The sequence below is a fragment of the Tachysurus vachellii genome, chromosome 20, assembly GCF_030014155.1.
Source record: "Tachysurus vachellii isolate PV-2020 chromosome 20, HZAU_Pvac_v1, whole genome shotgun sequence".
In the NCBI taxonomy this organism is placed as follows: Eukaryota; Metazoa; Chordata; class Actinopteri; order Siluriformes; family Bagridae; genus Tachysurus; species Tachysurus vachellii.
The window spans coordinates 13,471,875-13,492,078 of record NC_083479.1 but is presented as its reverse complement, the minus strand read 5'-3'; the positions used below and the strand labels follow the sequence as shown (position 1 = coordinate 13,492,078).

Genomic DNA, 20,204 nt, shown 5'->3' with positions numbered 1-20,204 from the left:
CTGTAGATTGTAGCTGCAAGCAGTTCCCAGAGTGGGTGCAGCAAATTATGAACCACTGAACAAGACAAGACCACACACAGCTTATTAGGGGACACATTTTCAAATGTCATGGTCAGAAAAAAAAGCTTAGTAAATTGGGCTAGGTCTCGAGGCGGGCCTGTGTGTGCGATTACAGATGTCGCATTATGAGTGTACGTTTGGTGCTGAACTACTTTTATTTTAAACCCGCTGCCTTAATTGCTGAGTCGGTAGCAACAAGGAAACAATGTGTTTCTCTCATTCAATCTATCTTCCTGTTCTTTCCCTCTCTGGAAGTCTTGCGTGAAACAGGCCAGGGCTCAGACACTGCACATGAACCCGATTTACAGAACAGCATGAGCAGAAATCCCACTTAAACATTAACCCCCTACTACCACTTTCCCTGTTCCTGTTCCTTCCTTTCCTCCTGTGTTTTACAGCATGCCACCTGGGCCATCACCATAAAGAGTGTGTAGAATCAGGATAAATGGCCAGACTCTGGGATGGTATTGGCCCGAATGGGAATTAAATGGGATCATAAATTTATGGAGGCTGGGCAATTCTGAGACAGAGAAGGAGCTTATTTCCAGGCATGCGAGCAGACGAGCAACAAAAACACTGAAGCAGCTAAGAGGAATAAATGGAACACTGGAGAGGTGGAACGGAGGCCGAAAACAGATTTTACAAGACAATATAAATATTTGGAGGGGGAAATTAAGAGCCACCCAAATGTTGCCAAAGGCTTCCATTTCTGGAGACGTCCACAGAGGAGCGTTCATTAACCTCGTTAAAAAAAATACATTTGCTACCTTTTTTGGTTGTCCTGACATGCTCTTAGCTCTACCCTGAATTGTTTAAAACTGGAATTCATTACATTATAGAGACTAGCTTCTCGTTAGAGGTTATACATGAATGTCAGTATATCAAAAACATACACACAGACTTGACCTTTGGTTTCCCTTCCTATCATTTCATTAAATACAGATATATCTGTAATAAAAATATGTCCATCAATACTGACACTAAATAGTCCTAAAACTAAACCTTTTGACTATATCTAAGTCATATGTCAAGCTTTTTTTCCATTGCACACATGAGTAAAATTACGTGATCTCTCTTTGAAATGTTTGACGTTAACCAGGACATGACAGATGAGAAATCATATTGTGAAATCTAATTAAAAGCTATTCCTGCTCTGCTCCCTTTTAGCACCACATTAAATGCTCAATACTTGAAAGAGATTTTTAGCATGATAGTGCACTGGATCAGATTATGCCTCTCTGCAAGTCAGTTTAGCTGGTAGGGATTATATTCTAATCCCTTTGGTCTTTCTCAAGAGGGGAGGGTCGTAAAGACCCTTGTCCCATCCTCATGAATGTCTCCTCCTCCTCTTCCTCCTCTTCCTATTGTTCAAAGCCACAAAGAATCCCCCCTGAGCTGCACATCTGCAAAACAATTTCGCCTTTTTAGCTCCTTAATACCTAAAGGGAAGAGAGTGTAAAGAGGGTGAGAGGGAATTAAGGCTCACCGGGTGATAAACTTTCTCAGGAATGGCTACAATGTCTATGTGTTCATTGAGGTGAAATATCTTCTTCTTTTGTCCTGGGTTTGCATAATTACCTGATCACTTTCTAAAGATGCTGAGCTAATATCAATCATCTTCACAGGAACCTTTCCCATGACAGTATGGGAAAGTAAGTAAGGTCCTTAGGTTTGCGAGCAAACTCCCACGTGGAGGCTGGTTCTCTGTAGGTGAACACTAAGGTTTTAATGTGAGTGAGCAATAAAAATGCAGGAGGCAGTCCACTAATATTGCTCCCTCGAGCTATCGTCACAGCCGCTCGATGTTTGGAGCACACATGCACATGAGGAATCAAGCCAGTAGAATATGTCAGGGAGAATAATGACAAAATGATCTTCACCTGGATCCACATGGGGTTTGTACATGTTAATCCTTTGCCAAGATCTCATACCGGTTCCTACCATTATTTCTCTACACGCTTCCTCTTAAGAGGAGAAATGACAGAGGTGGTGGCAGTGGTCTGAACGCTCCGTCGCAAGCCTCTAGCTAAAGCAGTGCTCCCTCTCTTCACTAAGCACTTTCCATTGATGAGGTAAGGTTTCAGTTTCAGAAAGTCACAAAGGCATCAGATTCAGCCTAATGTAGCAGGTCTGAGGCCATGCACGGTAGAAAAGGTCTGGCGCTGAGCCACATGCTTGGCTCATTACACAGATCTTGCTTCGCTTCTTTGAAAGGAGACAGAGTTGGACTGAAACTTGGCCGTGTCTCAGACTCTGGGGACACGTTTCTTTTGGTGAGGATGACGGTGCTGATGATCATGTGCACATCTAATCCTCAGCAGATCATCCATCAACCATACAATGAATAGGGAAAGAGTGTCTCAGATAACACTCTAATGTGTACAGCACTATGGGGGTGTCGGAAGGGGGGGCAATCTGGACAATTTCAGATTCTTTCAGACACACTGAACTAAGCCGGCAAACACATCTGCTCATCATAACTTTGGCACCAAAGCCAAAAAGCTTTAGCTCTCTCTTGATAATACACATCTTTCTTTCTCTCTCTCTCTCTCTCTCTCTCTCTCTCTCTCTCTCTCTCGCTCTCATTAGACAAGTGGAGATAGTGCGTTCGGGTAAGCATTGAGTGCTTACGCTGATAAGACGAGCTCCATTACAAGGTCAACTGCTGGTTAATTAAGCGGAGGAGCGCTGGGGGATGACTGGCACAGTAACAAGGTTAGCCCAGGGCCAAGGTTTAAAGACAGGCGCTGATGGAGCTCCATCGACTCAACAGCACTCATTCAGTCAGGCATCTGACACTGTAAACCTGATCTTACAGAGAGAGTGATTGAGGCAGAACAGGTGTGCGCTCTGCACAGCTGGAACTCTGTCCCTTCGTAGGATTTTCCGAGCTGACCGTAGGATTGTGCACGAGTTCGGTAATGAGACAGCACATTTTTATTTAGAATTTCATTAGACCATCCAGTCCTGACACTGAAACATTCGTGCCCGATCGGCTCCTCTTCTTCAAGTACCATAGCCAAACGACACAAACAAATTAGTTCCTGGTGCAAAGAAAGGCTGAAAATTAGGCAGGAAATTATTTATAATCCTCCTAATAATCCCAATTAGGCAGTTACAGCAACTGCCTGCAAGAAAAGAAAAAGAAAACCTTTTTTCCCCATCGAAGTCTCTAAACGTGCATTTAATTAGGATGATTACTCAGAGTCTTCTGCGCGCTCCTTTGAAACTACTACTTTGAGTCTCTAGTCCGAATTTGCATGAATATGAAACAGGAAGTTGGATTTCTATTAATACACAGAAGCTCAGTATGCTCATATCAGCTGTTTGGCTTACTATAAATGAGAAACTATCATTATAAACGAATTACGTCCATAAACTGAATAACCTCTTAACATGCCATGTTTCCTTCTCATACTCAGCTGCATCTTGGTTATGGTCAAATATCAGAGTACATTCATTTGACTTTTATGTAAAAATAATACCTTCCTCCATTATCTTCTCACGTGTTTGCTCTCAAAGGTGCATCACATTCTTTAGGGGTACAAAGTCAAAGTGGAGGGACAGGGTGAGGAGCCTCCATTCCACACAATTATCTGATCCAGTGGAGCCTTTAGATTTCCTCATTACACACACTTATCACTGGATCCCAGAGCAGAGCCTTACAGCTATCACCTAATAATAGTTCAGCATATTAAGGCAAATTAACTTCGTTTCAGCCTCTTTTTAGAGACGGTCGCTCATGGGAAAGCTGTTCATTAGGGTTCAGCCTTCCCTTGAAGCCTTCAATTGTTTATCTGATCAGTCACTAATGACTGAGTGAAGATGGGGGGTGGGGGTGGTGTTGAAAGAGAGGCTTGGGATGAACTTGGGATGTGGATCCTGTCTTTAACACGTTTTTAGATTTCGCACGTCCTTATCCGACTTAATCTCTCCTTCAAATAATATATGCATGTATATGTGCGTGAGTCTGCATGTATACCCAAGCGTAAATGAGAGGATGTAAGCTCTTGTTGAACACACATTGACTTTAGCAATAGTATGAATTCTGTTAAACGTTTGACCGAACGAGCGCACGCTAGTCTGTTTGCCTACCTGCAAGTGATCGATCGACGTTTCACCTCATCAATCAATAGGCACCTTGACACTAGCACAAAGGTTTACATGGAGCTAAATGGATATCTGTGACCTTTGATCCCTCCAGATTCTGACATTTTAGGTGTGACCTTTGAGCTGACACAGCTCAGCTTCATGAGCCACATAAACAGATATACCAGAAAAAAAAACTCTTAGTGGTGTGGCGTGCATGCTGCAGCTATCCATCCCCGCTGAAACTGGATTAGCGTTGTGGGGGTGGTGCTGAGAGAAGCCTGGGCATTAATTGGCCCTGTGGAGCCTGCTGTGCCGTGTCACACCGGCTGTCAGGAGCCTCCCAGGACTGAAGGGAGGGGCCAAGTGGGCTGTAAAATTAATTATGAGCAGTTACGGAGCAATCTGTCAAAATTTGTTTTTAGCTACTCCCACCTGCTCAGGGTGAGCTAAGGGACTAGTGGCATGTTGGCATGTGTGTGCATGTGACTGTAAGTTCTTATTAATGATATAATAAATCATGACGACCTAGAAACTACCTAACTATTGGTAGGCATTGATAGAGATCCTCAATAACCATTTCTTCAGAACAAAAGTGCCAATAGCAATACAGACGTATTACGCTATGACGTCTGTGCTGTAATGGAACGTTTTATATAGTCTTGTTTTAGATTCTACTATTTAATTAGCCATGAAAGGTGCAAACGTTTACTTTATACTAAGAATACTAGCTCATGAATAATACTGTTAGTTTGTTTATTTTAAATCTAGCTATCTACATTTGTTACCTTGGATTTATTAGGGCTGTGATGGAGAAGAGTGGGTTTTGTTTGACTTTAGAAAAGCTTCTTGCACTCCTTTCATTGTCTTCACTGCCTGCAAATTGTCAATGACCAATAATGGCTGAACATCAAAAACAACACACTGGGTAAAAGCTGACATTTTCACTCTCCAGTTTTGTTTTGTTTTTGCCTGGTTAGCATTTTATTTCACTGTTGATTGTTGATGTCTGCTGCTAGCACTTAACTTCTCATGCAGAGTTTTATGTTTAAGATGTTCCATCCATCCATTTTCTACACTTATCCTACTGAGACTAATCCAGGAGACTCCAGGAACATGGAAGGGTACACCCTAGACAGGATGCCAGTCACAATCATACACATTCACACACCCTTTCACACACTACAGACAGTTTCAAGATGCTAGTCTCTGGGGAGGAAACCGGAGTACCCGGAGAAAACCCCTGAGGTACAGGTAGAACATGCAAACTCCACACACACATGAAAATGAACCCCCAGAGGGGTGAACCTAGAGGTGAGACGCAATATTTAAGATATTTTGTCTGGTTCATTGTGCAACAGTGTATACCTAGCGCAAACAATCAGGTAGCGTCAAATATCGGTATCAGAGAATTTGTAAATAAATATGGTATAGTTTGCATACCCAGTACCTGTATTAGCATTGATGTATATCTAGATATTCATGCACTAACTCTAACAAAGTTTGATCTTAACATAGTTCATTCTGTGGAACTTTAGTGAGCAACTGCAAAATGTATTAACAGAATGAGATCAGTCCTAGGAAGGGCCATTTGTGTCATCTGCGGTCATGGCCTGCGTTCACTCTTACGCAAGCAAATCCTGGCTGGATTTTAAACAAGGGCATTAAAAGATAAACCAGTTGCTGTGAATTTCTCTCACTGAGGATCCATGTGTCTGGCAGGTAGAAGCCAGGCAGAGAGAAAAGGGATTATAGGATCATAAGGCTCATGTGAGAACCATGCAGCTTCTGACCACTGGCACAATCCCAAGAGATACTTCACACAGGCCAAGTTTCACACTAGCTTGAAACTTCATCTGGGAGGCAATCTCAGGTGATCTCTTGTCAGACTTCATCTTCTTAAATGTCCTCTAGCGATATCTGCCTTTAGGGTTTTTTTTCTTGTTTTTTTTTGTTTTTGAAAAATGGTGTACTGCAACGATCTGCTATAAAATGGTTTTACCAGCTCCCTATTCGTTTTCACAGCACAGCCAAATGCTGGAGTTGGCCACTATACAAAAATGCTTATTGTGTTCCTGCCAAGATGTTGCCATTAAGTGACAGCCAATCATTCATAACATTCACACATATGCATTTTATAGGCATAATGCAACCAGATGAGCCAGCATGGTTAACAATGAATACTGCAACTTAGCACAAGCTGACTGACAACACTAATTTCCATTCACTGTTAAGCAGATTCAAAACATTTGGCGTTCCTCTAGTCAAAAGCATCTGCTGTTTTCAACTGTGCATGCAAACATACACGTATACATAAAGAAGAAACATGCAAACACTCATCCAAAAACTGGACAAACTGGACTAAGACTTAGAGAGGCAGCAAACTCAGAATAAACACACACTACAAAGCACATGGGACCTTTCAACTTTTAAACCACAGACAAACTCCTCCAGAAATAAATGTTTATTTAGAGAACCAGTCACCCTAAAGTGACTGACCTGCTCGCTGAATGCACAAACTATCTCTCTCTCTTTCTCTTTCTCTCTCTCTCTTTCTCTCTCTCTCTCTCTCAATCTCTCTCCCCCAGCTGTGAGGCATGGCTGAACCCAAGCACTAACACTTAAGAAATAACCAAACAAACAGTTCCTAGCAGAATAATCCAGTCTGGTTCCTCAAAAGTTGTTAAAGGCATGTTTGTCTGCCCCTGGGGCAGTTATTTATGGGCAGACAAGACAAGAGTAATGCTTAAAGACAGTTAACTGACAGCTATACTGATATATTTGAAAGTATAAATCATTGGTACAATCATTAGAACCATAAGTGATATACAAACTATCTGCATTTTAATTTAATGTAAATTAAAAAAGAAATAATAATAATAAAAGGATGAAAATGTCCAAGTTGTTACAGCCACTACACATCCATGGATTTTTAAAACACTGGAGGCAAATGGGGAGAATCAAAGGTCTTCTATCACTAACCTTCATCACAGCTGTTTCTATGGTAGCAACAATCATTATACCAGAGGTTAATCGAAATCTAATAAGCCATTAAGAAGCTATTTAACGACCACCCCTATATATTACATGTTATGGAATTCTCAAACCCTTCCATAGGTATTCTTTGATATATGTATTCCATTCTTATTTATACTATATGGCATCTTTATCTTGATCTTTTTCAGAATTGACGATGAATCTTGGACGATGAGATACTTGGAAAGGTGAGAAAGCTACAAATGCCGCTTACATAAGGACATTTGTAATCAATCCAAGACTGTGACAAAGAAAGTAGCTGCTAAAGTGGCCTAATACCTGTGCCAATATAATTGTTTGATCTCTATGAGGAAGTTAACACAAGAATGATTGGAGACTTTAGCATAAAACATAGAAATAAACAGAAATCCAGGTTCATTCATGACTGTATGACTAAATGAGCAAGAACCATGCTCAGTGGTACACAAAGTGACCAGCTTAGCCATAGCAGCTGTTAGCCTTGGGCCTACAACACATTTGATGATTCAGTGGTTCCATTACTCAATGTGACTATCTGCCACAGGCATGATTCCAATCTGACCCTTCATTCGCAATAAACATCTCCAGGGCTATGAGGAGACTTACTGCAGGACAAACATGTTAAGAAGTGCGGCATTATGGGTGGAGGTGTGACAACCCCAGAGAGATGGAGCACGTGTTAATGTTCTACATGACTTCCTATGCCTGAAGGGCTCTGGCCAGGACTCTGAGATGACTAAACACCACAGGAAAGGCAGATATAAACAAGGAAACCCATCAGGAAACCTTCTATACGGTTTTGACAGTATATGGAAATACACACGCATACACACACATGCACACATAGCACAGTCCTTTACACATGTCACAACGGTTCAGTTCACACCTTCAGCAAACAATGTGGCAAAACTCAAATAAATCTTTTCCACAGGATAAGATTAGATACAGCCCATCTGTGTGTCTTGTCTTTTAATAGAGATATTAAAAAGGTTAATGCAGGAGGAAATGTATTGTATGTTAATTACACAATATTGTACGTGATGATAAGAAACTACATTTGCTAAACCAATGCGAGTTTATAAAGCACGGTTGATTCATTGGTTAAGGAAGTAAGATACAGGGATTATTTAATTCCATGTCCCTTATTTGCACAGTAATAACATCACTTATATAATTCCACTGTGAGAATTAGGGTTTAGAAATGGATTGTCCCTCATCAGTAACCCAAAAATAGTAACTTAAACAATTTATGTGCAAATCTCTGCCTTGCTTCAGTGGACAATCTCACCTCGATACTGAGGTTTTCTACCTGAACACTGCTACTGTAACCATAAAGTGAAGCTTAGCCACAGACTCATTCAAAAATGTGTTCATGCTGAACCTTCTTCCAGTCCACTTAGAACTGTTTGACGTTATAGTATACAGTTGCAGAAGAGGAACATTTCATAATCACACTATATGGTGTCACTTATGCTCTTCTGGGTGACACCAGATAGTGTGATTATGAAACCGTCCTCTTCTTCAACTTAAACCTGGTTCCAACGCAAAAAATAATACTAATTTTGTTACAGGGAAGTTTTCCTTAACAAACTATCATTATCTAAATCTACATATATACATACAAATCTATGTCTATATTTAATTGAATCAATGGAAACTATTACAGGTCAGCTAGCATCTTTTGGCAGGTTAACCCTTAGAATATAGGTAGATTCGCAAAGCCTAAAATAAACAAGTCGTCCTCTGAGCCAAAAAAGAAAGATGTGTGTGACAGCTTGTGTTAAAATGACAAATGGTTATTGGGTGTTTTTTCCCCAACAGAAAGAATGTTGCCTTTCCAAGCGTTCATGAAAGGTTCAACCCACAGAGAAAACACAGTGAATGTAGTTCAAACACCAGGACACCAATCATCATGCTGGCAGAAACACTAAGAAAATCTGATAAACGAACTAAAAAGCATTACAGTGTGCCAAGTCAAAACTGGACAAAAATGAAGAACTTGAGAGAAATGGCGACAAAATGTCTCAGTGCTATATTTATCTTTAATTCTTATCTAGGTCTATGCAAATTTATCCCATAAATTCCTCAGTAATTATCTGATGAAGTGAACAAGGTGCGTTAAATATGATAGAATGCTAAACTCTTCAAAAATGGAGACAGACACCTCTGAAATACACGCATTTCCCTTTACACAGACGAGCAAAAGCTTTAAGGAAGACACAATGACTGAAAACCAGTTTCAGCCCCAGAGGTTATAGAAGGGGGTATATGAGGTAACTATAAATGTTTTCATTCTCTCTCGCTTTGAAAAGAAGAAGCACTCTCAGCTTTACATTTCCACTGCTTCCAAAAAGAAACCATGAGTGAGACATCCAGTCTGTCCACAGAACTGCAATGCTCACACATCAGAACAGAAAGTCAAGCTCTAAATCTAATAGACATGTTGGCTTTCTCCTGGCACCAAAAATAACATGGCACAGCACCCATTCCTACCTCTGGGTGGGTAAAAAAAAATCTGTTCTAAAAAAATCTGTCTCCTATACACTCACTGATCAGACCAGTAGCACGGAATTAAGATTATATTTCAGAAAGTCTTGAGGTAACTATGTATTAGCAATGTGCACCTATGCCAGGTCTGCGGAGTCCCTTGGTCGGCCAGAACATGTGCTCCAAGCCACCAGAGCTTATTCAGCACTCCCGAAGGGCCACATCATCGGCGCTAATGTACCGGCTGAAGATCTCTGTCTCCAAAACTCCAAGTATCCATCTGAATGCATGGCTTTTTTTTCCTTCCCCAAAAACCAGTGTCAACCTCTAATGACAAGCAGTGTGGGTTTTTTCTTGCATCTCCAGCATGAGAGAAGTTATTTTCTCAGTGTATTCCTTCAGAAATTGAAGTGCACATCTCTGGCAGAGGGAGCAGTGCTGGTCAAAATAGAATGTTAATTAGTACCTCAAGGAGAGCTTTGGATTCGTTATTGATTTCTACAGATGGGATGAATAATAGCAGTTTGTGGAAGAACAAACCACTTTTCTCCAAACTCAGCAAGTCGGAATTATAGATGACTTCAAGCTTTTGATTTGTTCATTGAGGTTTTTTGATGCTTGTTCACACAAATGTGTTTTACTTTGCTGGAGCCTTTCCAGAAAGGGCCACACCTGCATCGGCCTGCACGGAGATACCTGAGGCACATCTGTGTCCTGCTATTGTGCTGCTGTCCAAGAGATGAAGGAGTTACAGCGTGGCATGCTTTGAATTCCCCTACAATAAAGGAGTAAAACAACCAAGGAGCACAAAAAAACAGCTTTAAAGTCGTCCACCTGAAAACAATCCGTTTGGTAAACAGCTGGCTTTTTAGAAGGGGAAGGTATGCAGGGCATCAAATCATTACAGGGCCTCCGCCAAAGCTCGTCTCTGTAATCTGGAGGACAGATAAGAAGCCGGAGCATGTGTGCACACATACGTACAGTACATACAAAGTTCATCAGCTTCACAGTTAAGTCAGTCTCTGCAGGTGCCCTTAATGCATGCTGAGCTTTCCCTCAACATGTTAATGCAGCGAAGTCCAACCTGCTGATATGAGACATTGCTTCCACACACCACAGCCCCTCATTAAGCCGTTTCACACAGGGAATGAGACCAGAGTGGGACACAGCTTCCCCTGAGGCATCTGTGTGTGTGTGTCTGCATGTAATTACATTCTAGTGTTGCCCCACTGTACACAGCAATTCATTGCTAGTATTGCAGCATCCCATTCTGTTGATAACCTGGAGCAAAACAAATCCTTCTCTGAGATACCTATTCAAATCAGGCAGCAATGACAGCACTTTTTTTCAAAGCCCTTTGTCTGTGCTCTTAGTGAGACTGAATAAGCAGGAACCCGGAAGCAATTAAAAGCAAAGTTTATACACGCAGTGCAGAATTATTTGCACTTGAGTCGCAAGAAGTTAGAAATAAAAAACACAGTCCCCATTGTTTAATTTCTGCTCGCTGTAACACCCCCCAGTTCACAATGACACAAAGGTGTGACTCATAAAGACACTAAGGTGTGACTTCATGGAGTGAAGTGATACTAACGACAAGAAGTGCACCATATACCAGACCATATAGCCTTTTCATGCGTATATCTACAGTTTAACTTAAACTACTTAAAATATCATAGCGCACATGTGTGTTAAAGCTGCATTTATTTAAGTGTTATCTGTAAAAAAAAAGTTCAGTTGAGAAGCAATGCCGCATATCTTACATATCATTTGACTTGGAAATTGAATAAGGGAGCTATTATTGTATCAGCTCATGATAAAAAATAATGAGGTTCCTGCATGGAGGTTTTTTCAGCGTTCTGAAATTAATTTCGAGGTAAAAGCAGATTAAAGTACATCAAGTTTATTAAAAACATGGTTTCATGAGCAAGCTTAAATGAGCCGTTGTGCTTTCTTTTGGTTTATCAGGCTCCTAAGGGTCAGAATGTGCATCACATTATTCATATCAGCCCAATCTGTTGAATGAACATCCATGTTTCTGTAAATCCACCAGGATATAAACGCAAGCTCGGTTCACATCTTATTTAATTAAATCCATCTGCACTAGATTTAGACGTGTTTAGAACATTGAAAAGTTGAGTTTACCTGAGCAGAGCTGTAGTAATCCCAGTAAAATGTAAATTCCTATACAGTATGCCATCGTTCCAGGTTTCCTTTGGGACTTTATTTCAGAATTCCTTAAAATGTATACACTCCTTCTGCACATGTGGCATAATCTCATCGTCCCAACTAAAAAAAAAACGGTTCAGTCTTTCTATCTTCTTCTTGTCCTTCTTCCTCTTCTTTCTTCTTCTAGCAGATATTTTAATGTATTACGGCTGCTCCTGTTGGAGTTGAACAATCCGCTCTCATGATGTCCGATGGAAGTTTATAGAATGGAAAGGAAAAGAAAAATTCACCGGCTTTCCAAGGCGCGCGTCTTTCCACTGCGTCCTGAAAGAAACTTTGTGCTTATATGCAGAAAAGTGCTGCTGGTCCGCAACATGCCCTGCGTTTCTCCGGCTCTGTGGAGTCGCTTAGCCTTAGTTGGAGTTTCTCCGTGTTGGAGGAGGCGCTGGTTGGGAAACGCGCTCCGGAAAACTCCAAGATCTGTGCGGGGATCTCCTGCGCGTCTGGTGAGACCAAATGATATCACGGATCCATGCGGAATGTGTCTCTTTGCAAGTTACTCAAGGAATACAAAACACGTAAGCTGCAATAATCTCTGAGTGGTTTTTAAATGAATGAAACTCTTCACATCGTTTTTTTTTTCATGTATCACTCCGTTTAAAAGCTCACGCGCGATCTTGCGCTTCTGACTTGTGTCCTTTCGGACCAGTTGGTGATTCCCTGCTGTGCGCGCTCACGGAGAAGGCTGCGCGTGACCGACCATGTTGGCTCTTACAGGCAGTTTAAAGCGAAGCGAGTTCCCAGTGCATCAGGTAAGTGGCACATAGGTGGAAAGGAAGGTATACATACATGCATACAGTACATACATACATACATACATACATACACACACATACATACACACACACACGTGCATACAAACATACAAACATACATACATACATACATACACATATACACACATACATACACACGTGCATACATACATACATACATACATACATACATACACATATACACACATACATACACACGTGCATACATACATACATACATACATACATACATACATACATACATACATACATACATACATACATACATATAAACAAAAAGGAAGAAAGAAAGAAAGAAAGAAAGAAAGAAAGAAAGAAAGATTTTGACGAGTTTATTGCTATTTAACTCCACATTCAATCAAATATGTACATATAATTGATAGCAAGCTAAATAAATTGGTCTATAATAATGAATTTTATCCAATATAGTATTAACAACAAAGTGCTGAAAACCATTCAAAGATTCTGCATGATATTTTCTTGACCATTTGGATTATTATAGTTATATTTACACAACGTCTACCATATTAGTCTTCTAGTCTCTTCCTAGACTATCTGGGTCAAAATCACAATAGAAGACAATGATTTATGAATTCAGTTTCAAACAGTATGGACATTATTCACAGACAAAGAAAACTAAAGTGGCCACTAAACTAATTTACTTGAATGCATTTATGAATAGTATGTACATGTTACACAAAAAGTCCCCTTTTGTTCCTAAAGCCATTATAATTATAATGGTATGCATTTTGGTACATAGCCCGGGTTTGCATTAAGTCTCATGTAGTGAAGCAGGTTTGAGGACGCGCGTGCATTACAGTCTCGAGCACGCGCGCCCTCTGCTGGACACCATAAAACATTACTGACTATTATTTTTTTACTGACTGGTTGAGAGCCCATAGTTTTCCAATCCATCTTTTGCAGTCCTCTTACACTGCACTTTTAAGTGTACTTCTTGGTCTAACACATCCCCTTGAACCTCCTAAAGAGCTTGTGAAATAGCTGATGAAGTGTCATTAACACTGGCATGGAAAACACTGCCATACTGTATAAAACATTTGGAAAGGTCTGACCTTTTGTGGCGTTAAGCACTTTATTCACATTAATAAACTTGTTTAAATGTCTGCTCTAAGGTATACTTAATCCACCCTCACAAGCAAAAATGTATATGTGTAAGATTTTTTTTTAATTGTGGATTTTTTTGCACACAATAACCTCTTTAACTGCAAATCACTAGTGTAGGCAGTAAAAATAAAATGAAGCCATGCCCAGTTCAAGCCCACGATTACTTATAACCATTTAATCCATCCTTTTATATCTCTCTACAAAAAGATTTCGGTGCAGGGAAAAATCTTTTTTAAAGCTTATGTTTATAGGTCGCTGTTGGTATATGGTGCAGAGGTAAAAAAGGATTTTTACCCTCTTTTAGCATGCCATGTAATATCCCGCACAATGAAAGCCAAGGAGCATGGCTCATTCCCTAAAGAAACGCAATGATGCTGTTTTCAGAGCTCTTGAAAAAGAAGCAGCATGTAATTCTGCCCACTGCCAACCGATGCCAACTCCACAGGCTTCAACCCATTCTGGTACTGACTAATGCTCTCCTGCTGAGAGGAAAAGAACATAAGTGCATTAACTGCACTATGCACTCCTGCTTCAAATCCTTTAATTGGCTGTTGTGTACAACTGGCCTCTCAGCTGAATGCATGCAGCTGGAATGCTACCAGTGCTATAAGTAGCACAGCTCACAGTGACCTATACAAAAACAGCAAAAACATGACCACTCAAAAACCACTTTATTGCACAGTGAACACTCCTGTCCATTCGCTCTTTCATTTAAGTACCTAGCTTGTTTAACCATCTCTCACAAGCAGCTTTTGAAAAATTGTTTCAAAATTGCAACTCGAATTGAGAGCAGGACTATAATGATGGCATTAACAATGCATCTCAGTGCAGTGTTGTGTTAAGGTCTGACTCAGCCTAAAAGAAAAATCCGCCTTAGACTTAAATGGACTTAAATTTTAACCTTTCTATTTAAAGATCCTTAGCGATGTCCATGATTTATAGTGTAATGACTTTAATTTGTGTTTAAACCTCTTTCGTCAGCATTTCGCTTGTCTATTTATACTTTGGGTAATAGTTTCCAAAATTACATATAATGTCATTACACTATCTGCTAATAGTGGAATCACTGGCATTTAACCTTTGCTACATCTCTACCTATAAAGAGTGATGTAGCAGTGCTTTATTCCATTAGTCTGTCCAGCTCTCTCACCTCTTTATCTGTACATGCCTTATGTGCACACGCTGTACACTCCTTATCTGTTACATGCCTCATCTTTACACTCTGTACACTTCACATCTGTACACTCCACATCTGTACATTCTGTACACTCCTCATCTCTCCATTCTGTACACTCCTCATCTCTCCAATCAGTACACTCCACATCTCTCCATTCTGTACACTCCTCATCTCTCCATTCTGTACACTCCACATCTCTCCATTCTGTACACTCCACATCTCTCCATTCTGTACACTCCTCATCTCTCCATTCTGTACACTCCACATCTCTCCATTCTGTACACTCCACATCTGTACATTCTGTACACTCCTCATCTCTCCATTCTGTACACTCCACATCTCTCCATTCTGTACACTCCTCATCTCTCCATTCTGTACACTCCTCATCTCTCCATTCTGTACACTCCTCATCTCTCCATTCTGTACACTCCTCATCTCTCCATTCTGTACACTCCTCATCTCTCCATTCTGTACACTCCTCATCTCTCCATTCTGTACACTCCACATCTCTCCATTCTGTACACTCCTCATCTCTCCATTCTGTACACTCCTCATCTCTCCATTCTGTACACTCCACATCTCTACATTCTGTACACTCCTCATCTCTCCATTCTGTACACTCCTCATCTCTCCATTCTGTACACTCCTCATCTCTACATTCTGTACACTCCTCATCTCTCCATTCTGTACACTCCTCATCTCTCCATTCTGTACACTCCTCATCTCTCCATTCTGTACACTCCTCATCTCTCCATTCTGTACACTCCTCATCTCTCCATTCTGTACACTCCACATCTGTACATTCTGTACACTCCTCATCTCTCCATTCTGTACACTCCTCATCTCTCCATTCTGTACACTCCACATCTCTCCATTCTGTACACTCCACATCTCTCCATTCTGTACACTCCTCATCTCTACATTCTGTACACTCCTCATCTCTCCATTCTTTACACACCACATCTGTACATTCTGTACTCTCCTCATCTCTCCATTCTGTACACTCCTCATCTCTACATTCTTTACACACCACATCTGTACATTCTGTACTCTCCTCATCTCTCCATTCTGTACACTCCTCATCTCTCCATTCTGTACACTCCACATCTCTCCATTCTGTACACTCCACATCTCTCCATTCTGTACACTCCTCATCTCTCCATTCTGTACACTCCTCATCTCTACATTCTTTACACACCACATCTGTACATTCTGTACTCTCCTCATCTCTCCATTCTGTACACTCCTCATCTCTCCATTCTGTACACTCCTCATCTCTCCATTCTGTACACTCCTTATCTCTCCATTCTGTACACTCCTTATCTCTCCATTCTGTACACTCCTCATCTCTCCATTCTGTGCACTCCTCATCTCTCCATTCTGTACACTCCTTATCTCTCCATTCTGTACACTCCTTATCTCTCCATTCTGTACACTCCTCATCTCTCCATTCTGTACACTCCTTATCTCTCCATTCTGTACACTCCTTATCTCTCCATTCTGTACATTCCTCATCTCTCCATTCTGTACACTCCTCATCTCTCCATTCTGTACACTCCACATCTGTACATTCTGTACACTCCTCATCTCTCCATTCTGTACACTCCTTATCTCTCCATTCTGTACATTCCTCATCTCTCCATTCTGTACACTCCTCATCTCTACATTCTTTATAATCCTCATCTATACATTCTGTACACTACACATCTGTACATTCTATAAACTCTGCATCTGCACACTCCTAAAAAAGCATCTAACATCACAAATGCAGTCTGGATCTGGGTTCTATGGAGTGCAGCTTGTCTAGGATCATTGCTTTTTTATTTATTTTTTCTATAAAACACATTTGTAACTACTAGCAGTGTTGCCCGTGTTTGCACAACACACACCTGCTAACTTATCAGCAGAATAATGAAAATTCAGCAACAATCAACCCATTAGCAGCAGAAGCATATAATCACATCACAAATATTTTGATATAAAGACATTTGATTTAGTATTTTAGGGTTGACTCCAGGGTCCATTCTTTTCTAAGTATATGAGAAGACTAATCTAATTTTCCTTGGTGCAAAGTGAACTGTCATATAATAGCATTACTGCAACTGCTTCATATTTGCTCTGTAAATCCTAATATTTTGGGCTTTGCTTAAAATACATTATTATACATAATAAATTAAATATACAAAGCAGCACTGAAGATTTAAATCAACACAAGCTGCATATGATTAAGTGTGCAAAATATAATTAAGTGGCAATGCATTTGATCTAATGCTCTCTCTTTGTCTTTGCTTCTCTCTCTCTCTCTCTCTCTCTCTCTCTCTCTCTCTCTCTCTCTCTCTCTCTCTCTCTCTCTCTCTCTCTCTCTTAATGGTCTCTTGTGAGAGTACTTCCATCCATTGCTCTGAAAAGACTGTCTGGCATGAAGCATAACGACAGACAACTGAGGAGGCACGCAGGATTCCCCAGACTCTGAATTAGTGTGTTTCTTTAGACAAACTCACTTCTTCCTGACAAACAGAGGAAGCTTTTAGCCAGGGCTTGAGTTAAGGAAGAAGAAGAAAGGATGTCAGTTCCTTAGTAGAAGCCAATAACAAAAAAGAAACCCCTAGCCGCTTTTAAACTGTTACTGAATTCTTGTTAGATGAAATGGTCAGTGTCCATATTTAAATTCTATCTATCTATCTGTCTGTCTGTCTGTCTGTCTGTTCGGTGTATACATCAAGTTGTAGATGTACCGTGAGGGTTTCATGGCAACCCATGTTATAATAAAAAAGAAGATTGGCTACTATCCAATAAATGTCTAAGGTTGAAACTGTAACAGGTTCATAGGGTTTTTCCAGCCACAAGTCTAGGCAACTTTCTCCTACTTGTTAAATGAGCACACAGGAAAAACTTAATATATTGGGGAAAAACACACATGAGGTATAGCGGTCCATGTGTTGCAGTGATCTGCAGTAATAAAATACAAATTAAATGAACAAATGGAGCGTCTAATCAGAGAATCAGATCAGCATTATCTGAAAAAAAAGCAAGATTTAATCCGAATTCAATTTCTCACAGATCAACCATTGAACCATTCTCTTAAAAATATCTGATAGTTTTCTGTGTGTTTTTTGAAAGGCTTTTAATAAGTCAGTCTTATCTTTTAGACAGCTTTTTTCCTATATAGGCTGCTACACATACAGTGTATAGACTATGCTACACAAGGTGTGAAGTTCTTCTATAACGTACCGAAGCACTGATACTGTTTATGCATTTAATAACATTTGGAAGAAGCACTTTAGAAAGTTTTCCAGTCCAAACTGAAGCCCTTGTAGGACCTAAAATAGGCATGCTAATCAATCTGTGCAATTCACAATGGCAAGAATTCTTCAGCTGGAGTTCAGGATTTAGGATGGACTATATAAACACACACAGAGCTCCGCACTCAGCTGCCAAAACACAGTCAGACCCGCGTGGCTAATGTGATAAATATGATCGCTGGCCTCCCAAGCTGTCTGACCTCACACACACACACACACACACACACACACACACACACACACACACACACACACACACACACACACAGGTGTGATACACATTCAGCTCAGCTTCACTCAGCTGAGTTTGACCTTATGTCTATTCATACAAACATATAAACAGACACTCATACAAGTATTAAATACCTTTCAGGTCAACAAAACAAAAGTTTAAAGCCAAGAGTGGCATAAGACAAGAGACAAAAATCCAGATTATAATAGGACATAATAATTGATAAAAAATCTTCTTAAAGCTGCAGGAGTACAATGTATTACATGTGAATGAAAACTGGGTGTAAAAATGACCTAAACATAGCACTGAGCTCTAGCTAGATTAGAAAGGTTAGCTAATATTACTTCTCCAGTAGTATATATTGGCTAATAAGTTTAGATCTAGTTGATCTAGAGTGTATATGTAATTAAAAGCAATCAAAATAAAATTAGGCCAATTGTCTTTGTGTTATAATCATCATTCATGTTTCCTAACATTAGCATAACTAGCTTATTAGTATAATATATGTTATTTTTGCTATGTATTATTTCAATTTGCCAGGAAGCTAGTTAATATTAGGCTAACATGCGATATTAAACTCAGTTGTTAGGTTTGCTGACCTAGGTTTTAGTGTTTAAACTCTCAGCTCGGTTGGTTATTGTCTAGATGTCACGCTTGCCTGTCTTCAAAACTTGAGAGCCCTGCTTTTATCATGATACATAACATGTGTTGTGAGTATATCTTTAAGAATAATGCTGTATTGTAATAAATGTATCACATTTTGCCAAAATGTATAATCGCTGTATTATACAATGCATTTGTATCTGTTTCTTTATTAATACCTCTCACAAAGATATTTAAACATTTTTGGGGGTCTGTTTTCCAAAATATATACAGTATATTTAAACCACCATTTACCACTGACCAGGCAGTTACTAAGGACGAAGGCTATAAATGCATTTTTTAAGTGTATGTTAATGAATGTGGTCTTTGTTGTCCTGTTAGCTCCAAATGTGACCACTTGCCCACAGGAAAACCACACAAAACCTCGAACTGACTTTTTTAGATTCATTCTGTGGGATTCCAGTCCTGATTCATACTTTTAAAAGTGAATCCCCAAATCATATCTTTATTTGCATCTCATTAGAACACATTATTTGTTCATTTGGAAATACTGTATTGGTATTCAGTTACATCCTGAATGTTTAAAAGGCAAGCATTATGAAGAAGTTCTTCTGACCAGCTGCAGTTTAGTCCTTGTCTGGCCCTTGGTCCTTGCATCTGTTCCTCAAGCTGCAAATTCCCTTGGAGTGACTGCAAAAATGTTGCTCAATGAAACTGCAGAGTTCTGGCAGCTAGGACAGGGTTTTGTGGATTTCAGTTAGTCACACTGATCTCAGGCCATTCTTCCAAATGCCATTAGTGCAATGACACAGGCACCAGATAATGGAAGCAAGAGCTTGCATGTCCTCTCAGTCACCCACGCAGAGCTACGGGCAGCCGTTTAGGTTCAAGTGGATAGAGTTCATATCTAATAGATAGTCATTGGCTGTCCATGTGGATGAAGCAGTCAGATGGGTTTCGGGTCAAAGGTAGACAGACGGTAATGATACCCTCCTGCTGAGGAAAGCTGCCTCCATCCATTCTGCCATTTCAAAGAGAACCATGCTGTTTACGTGCCTGGTTTCATTTCCACACACTTTCCATTACTGACTGACTCATTCCACTTGAGTTCC

General features: G+C 40.2%; 1 protein-coding gene and 1 long non-coding RNA gene across 5 annotated transcripts in view; one reads left to right on the top strand and one right to left on the bottom strand.

Moving 5' to 3' along the window:
• LOC132862999 (roundabout homolog 1-like) overlaps positions 1-20,204 on the bottom strand; it is a 178,996-nt gene that overhangs the window by 119,396 nt on the left and 39,396 nt on the right. The window contains exon 1 of one of the 4 annotated variants that reach the window (XM_060895474.1): positions 11,794-12,531. The exons of the other annotated variants lie outside the window; for them this stretch is intronic. Within the exon in view, the coding sequence (XP_060751457.1) occupies positions 11,794-11,929 (136 nt within the window). The 5' untranslated portion in view covers positions 11,930-12,531. Of the gene's footprint in view, positions 1-11,793; positions 12,532-20,204 lie in introns of those variants that run through there. 4 annotated transcript variants of the gene reach the window in all.
• Positions 12,171-17,864, top strand: LOC132863000 (uncharacterized). Its single transcript, XR_009650085.1, has 3 exons — positions 12,171-12,395; positions 12,527-12,629; positions 17,338-17,864. It is a non-coding gene; the product is annotated as an uncharacterized LOC132863000 (long non-coding RNA).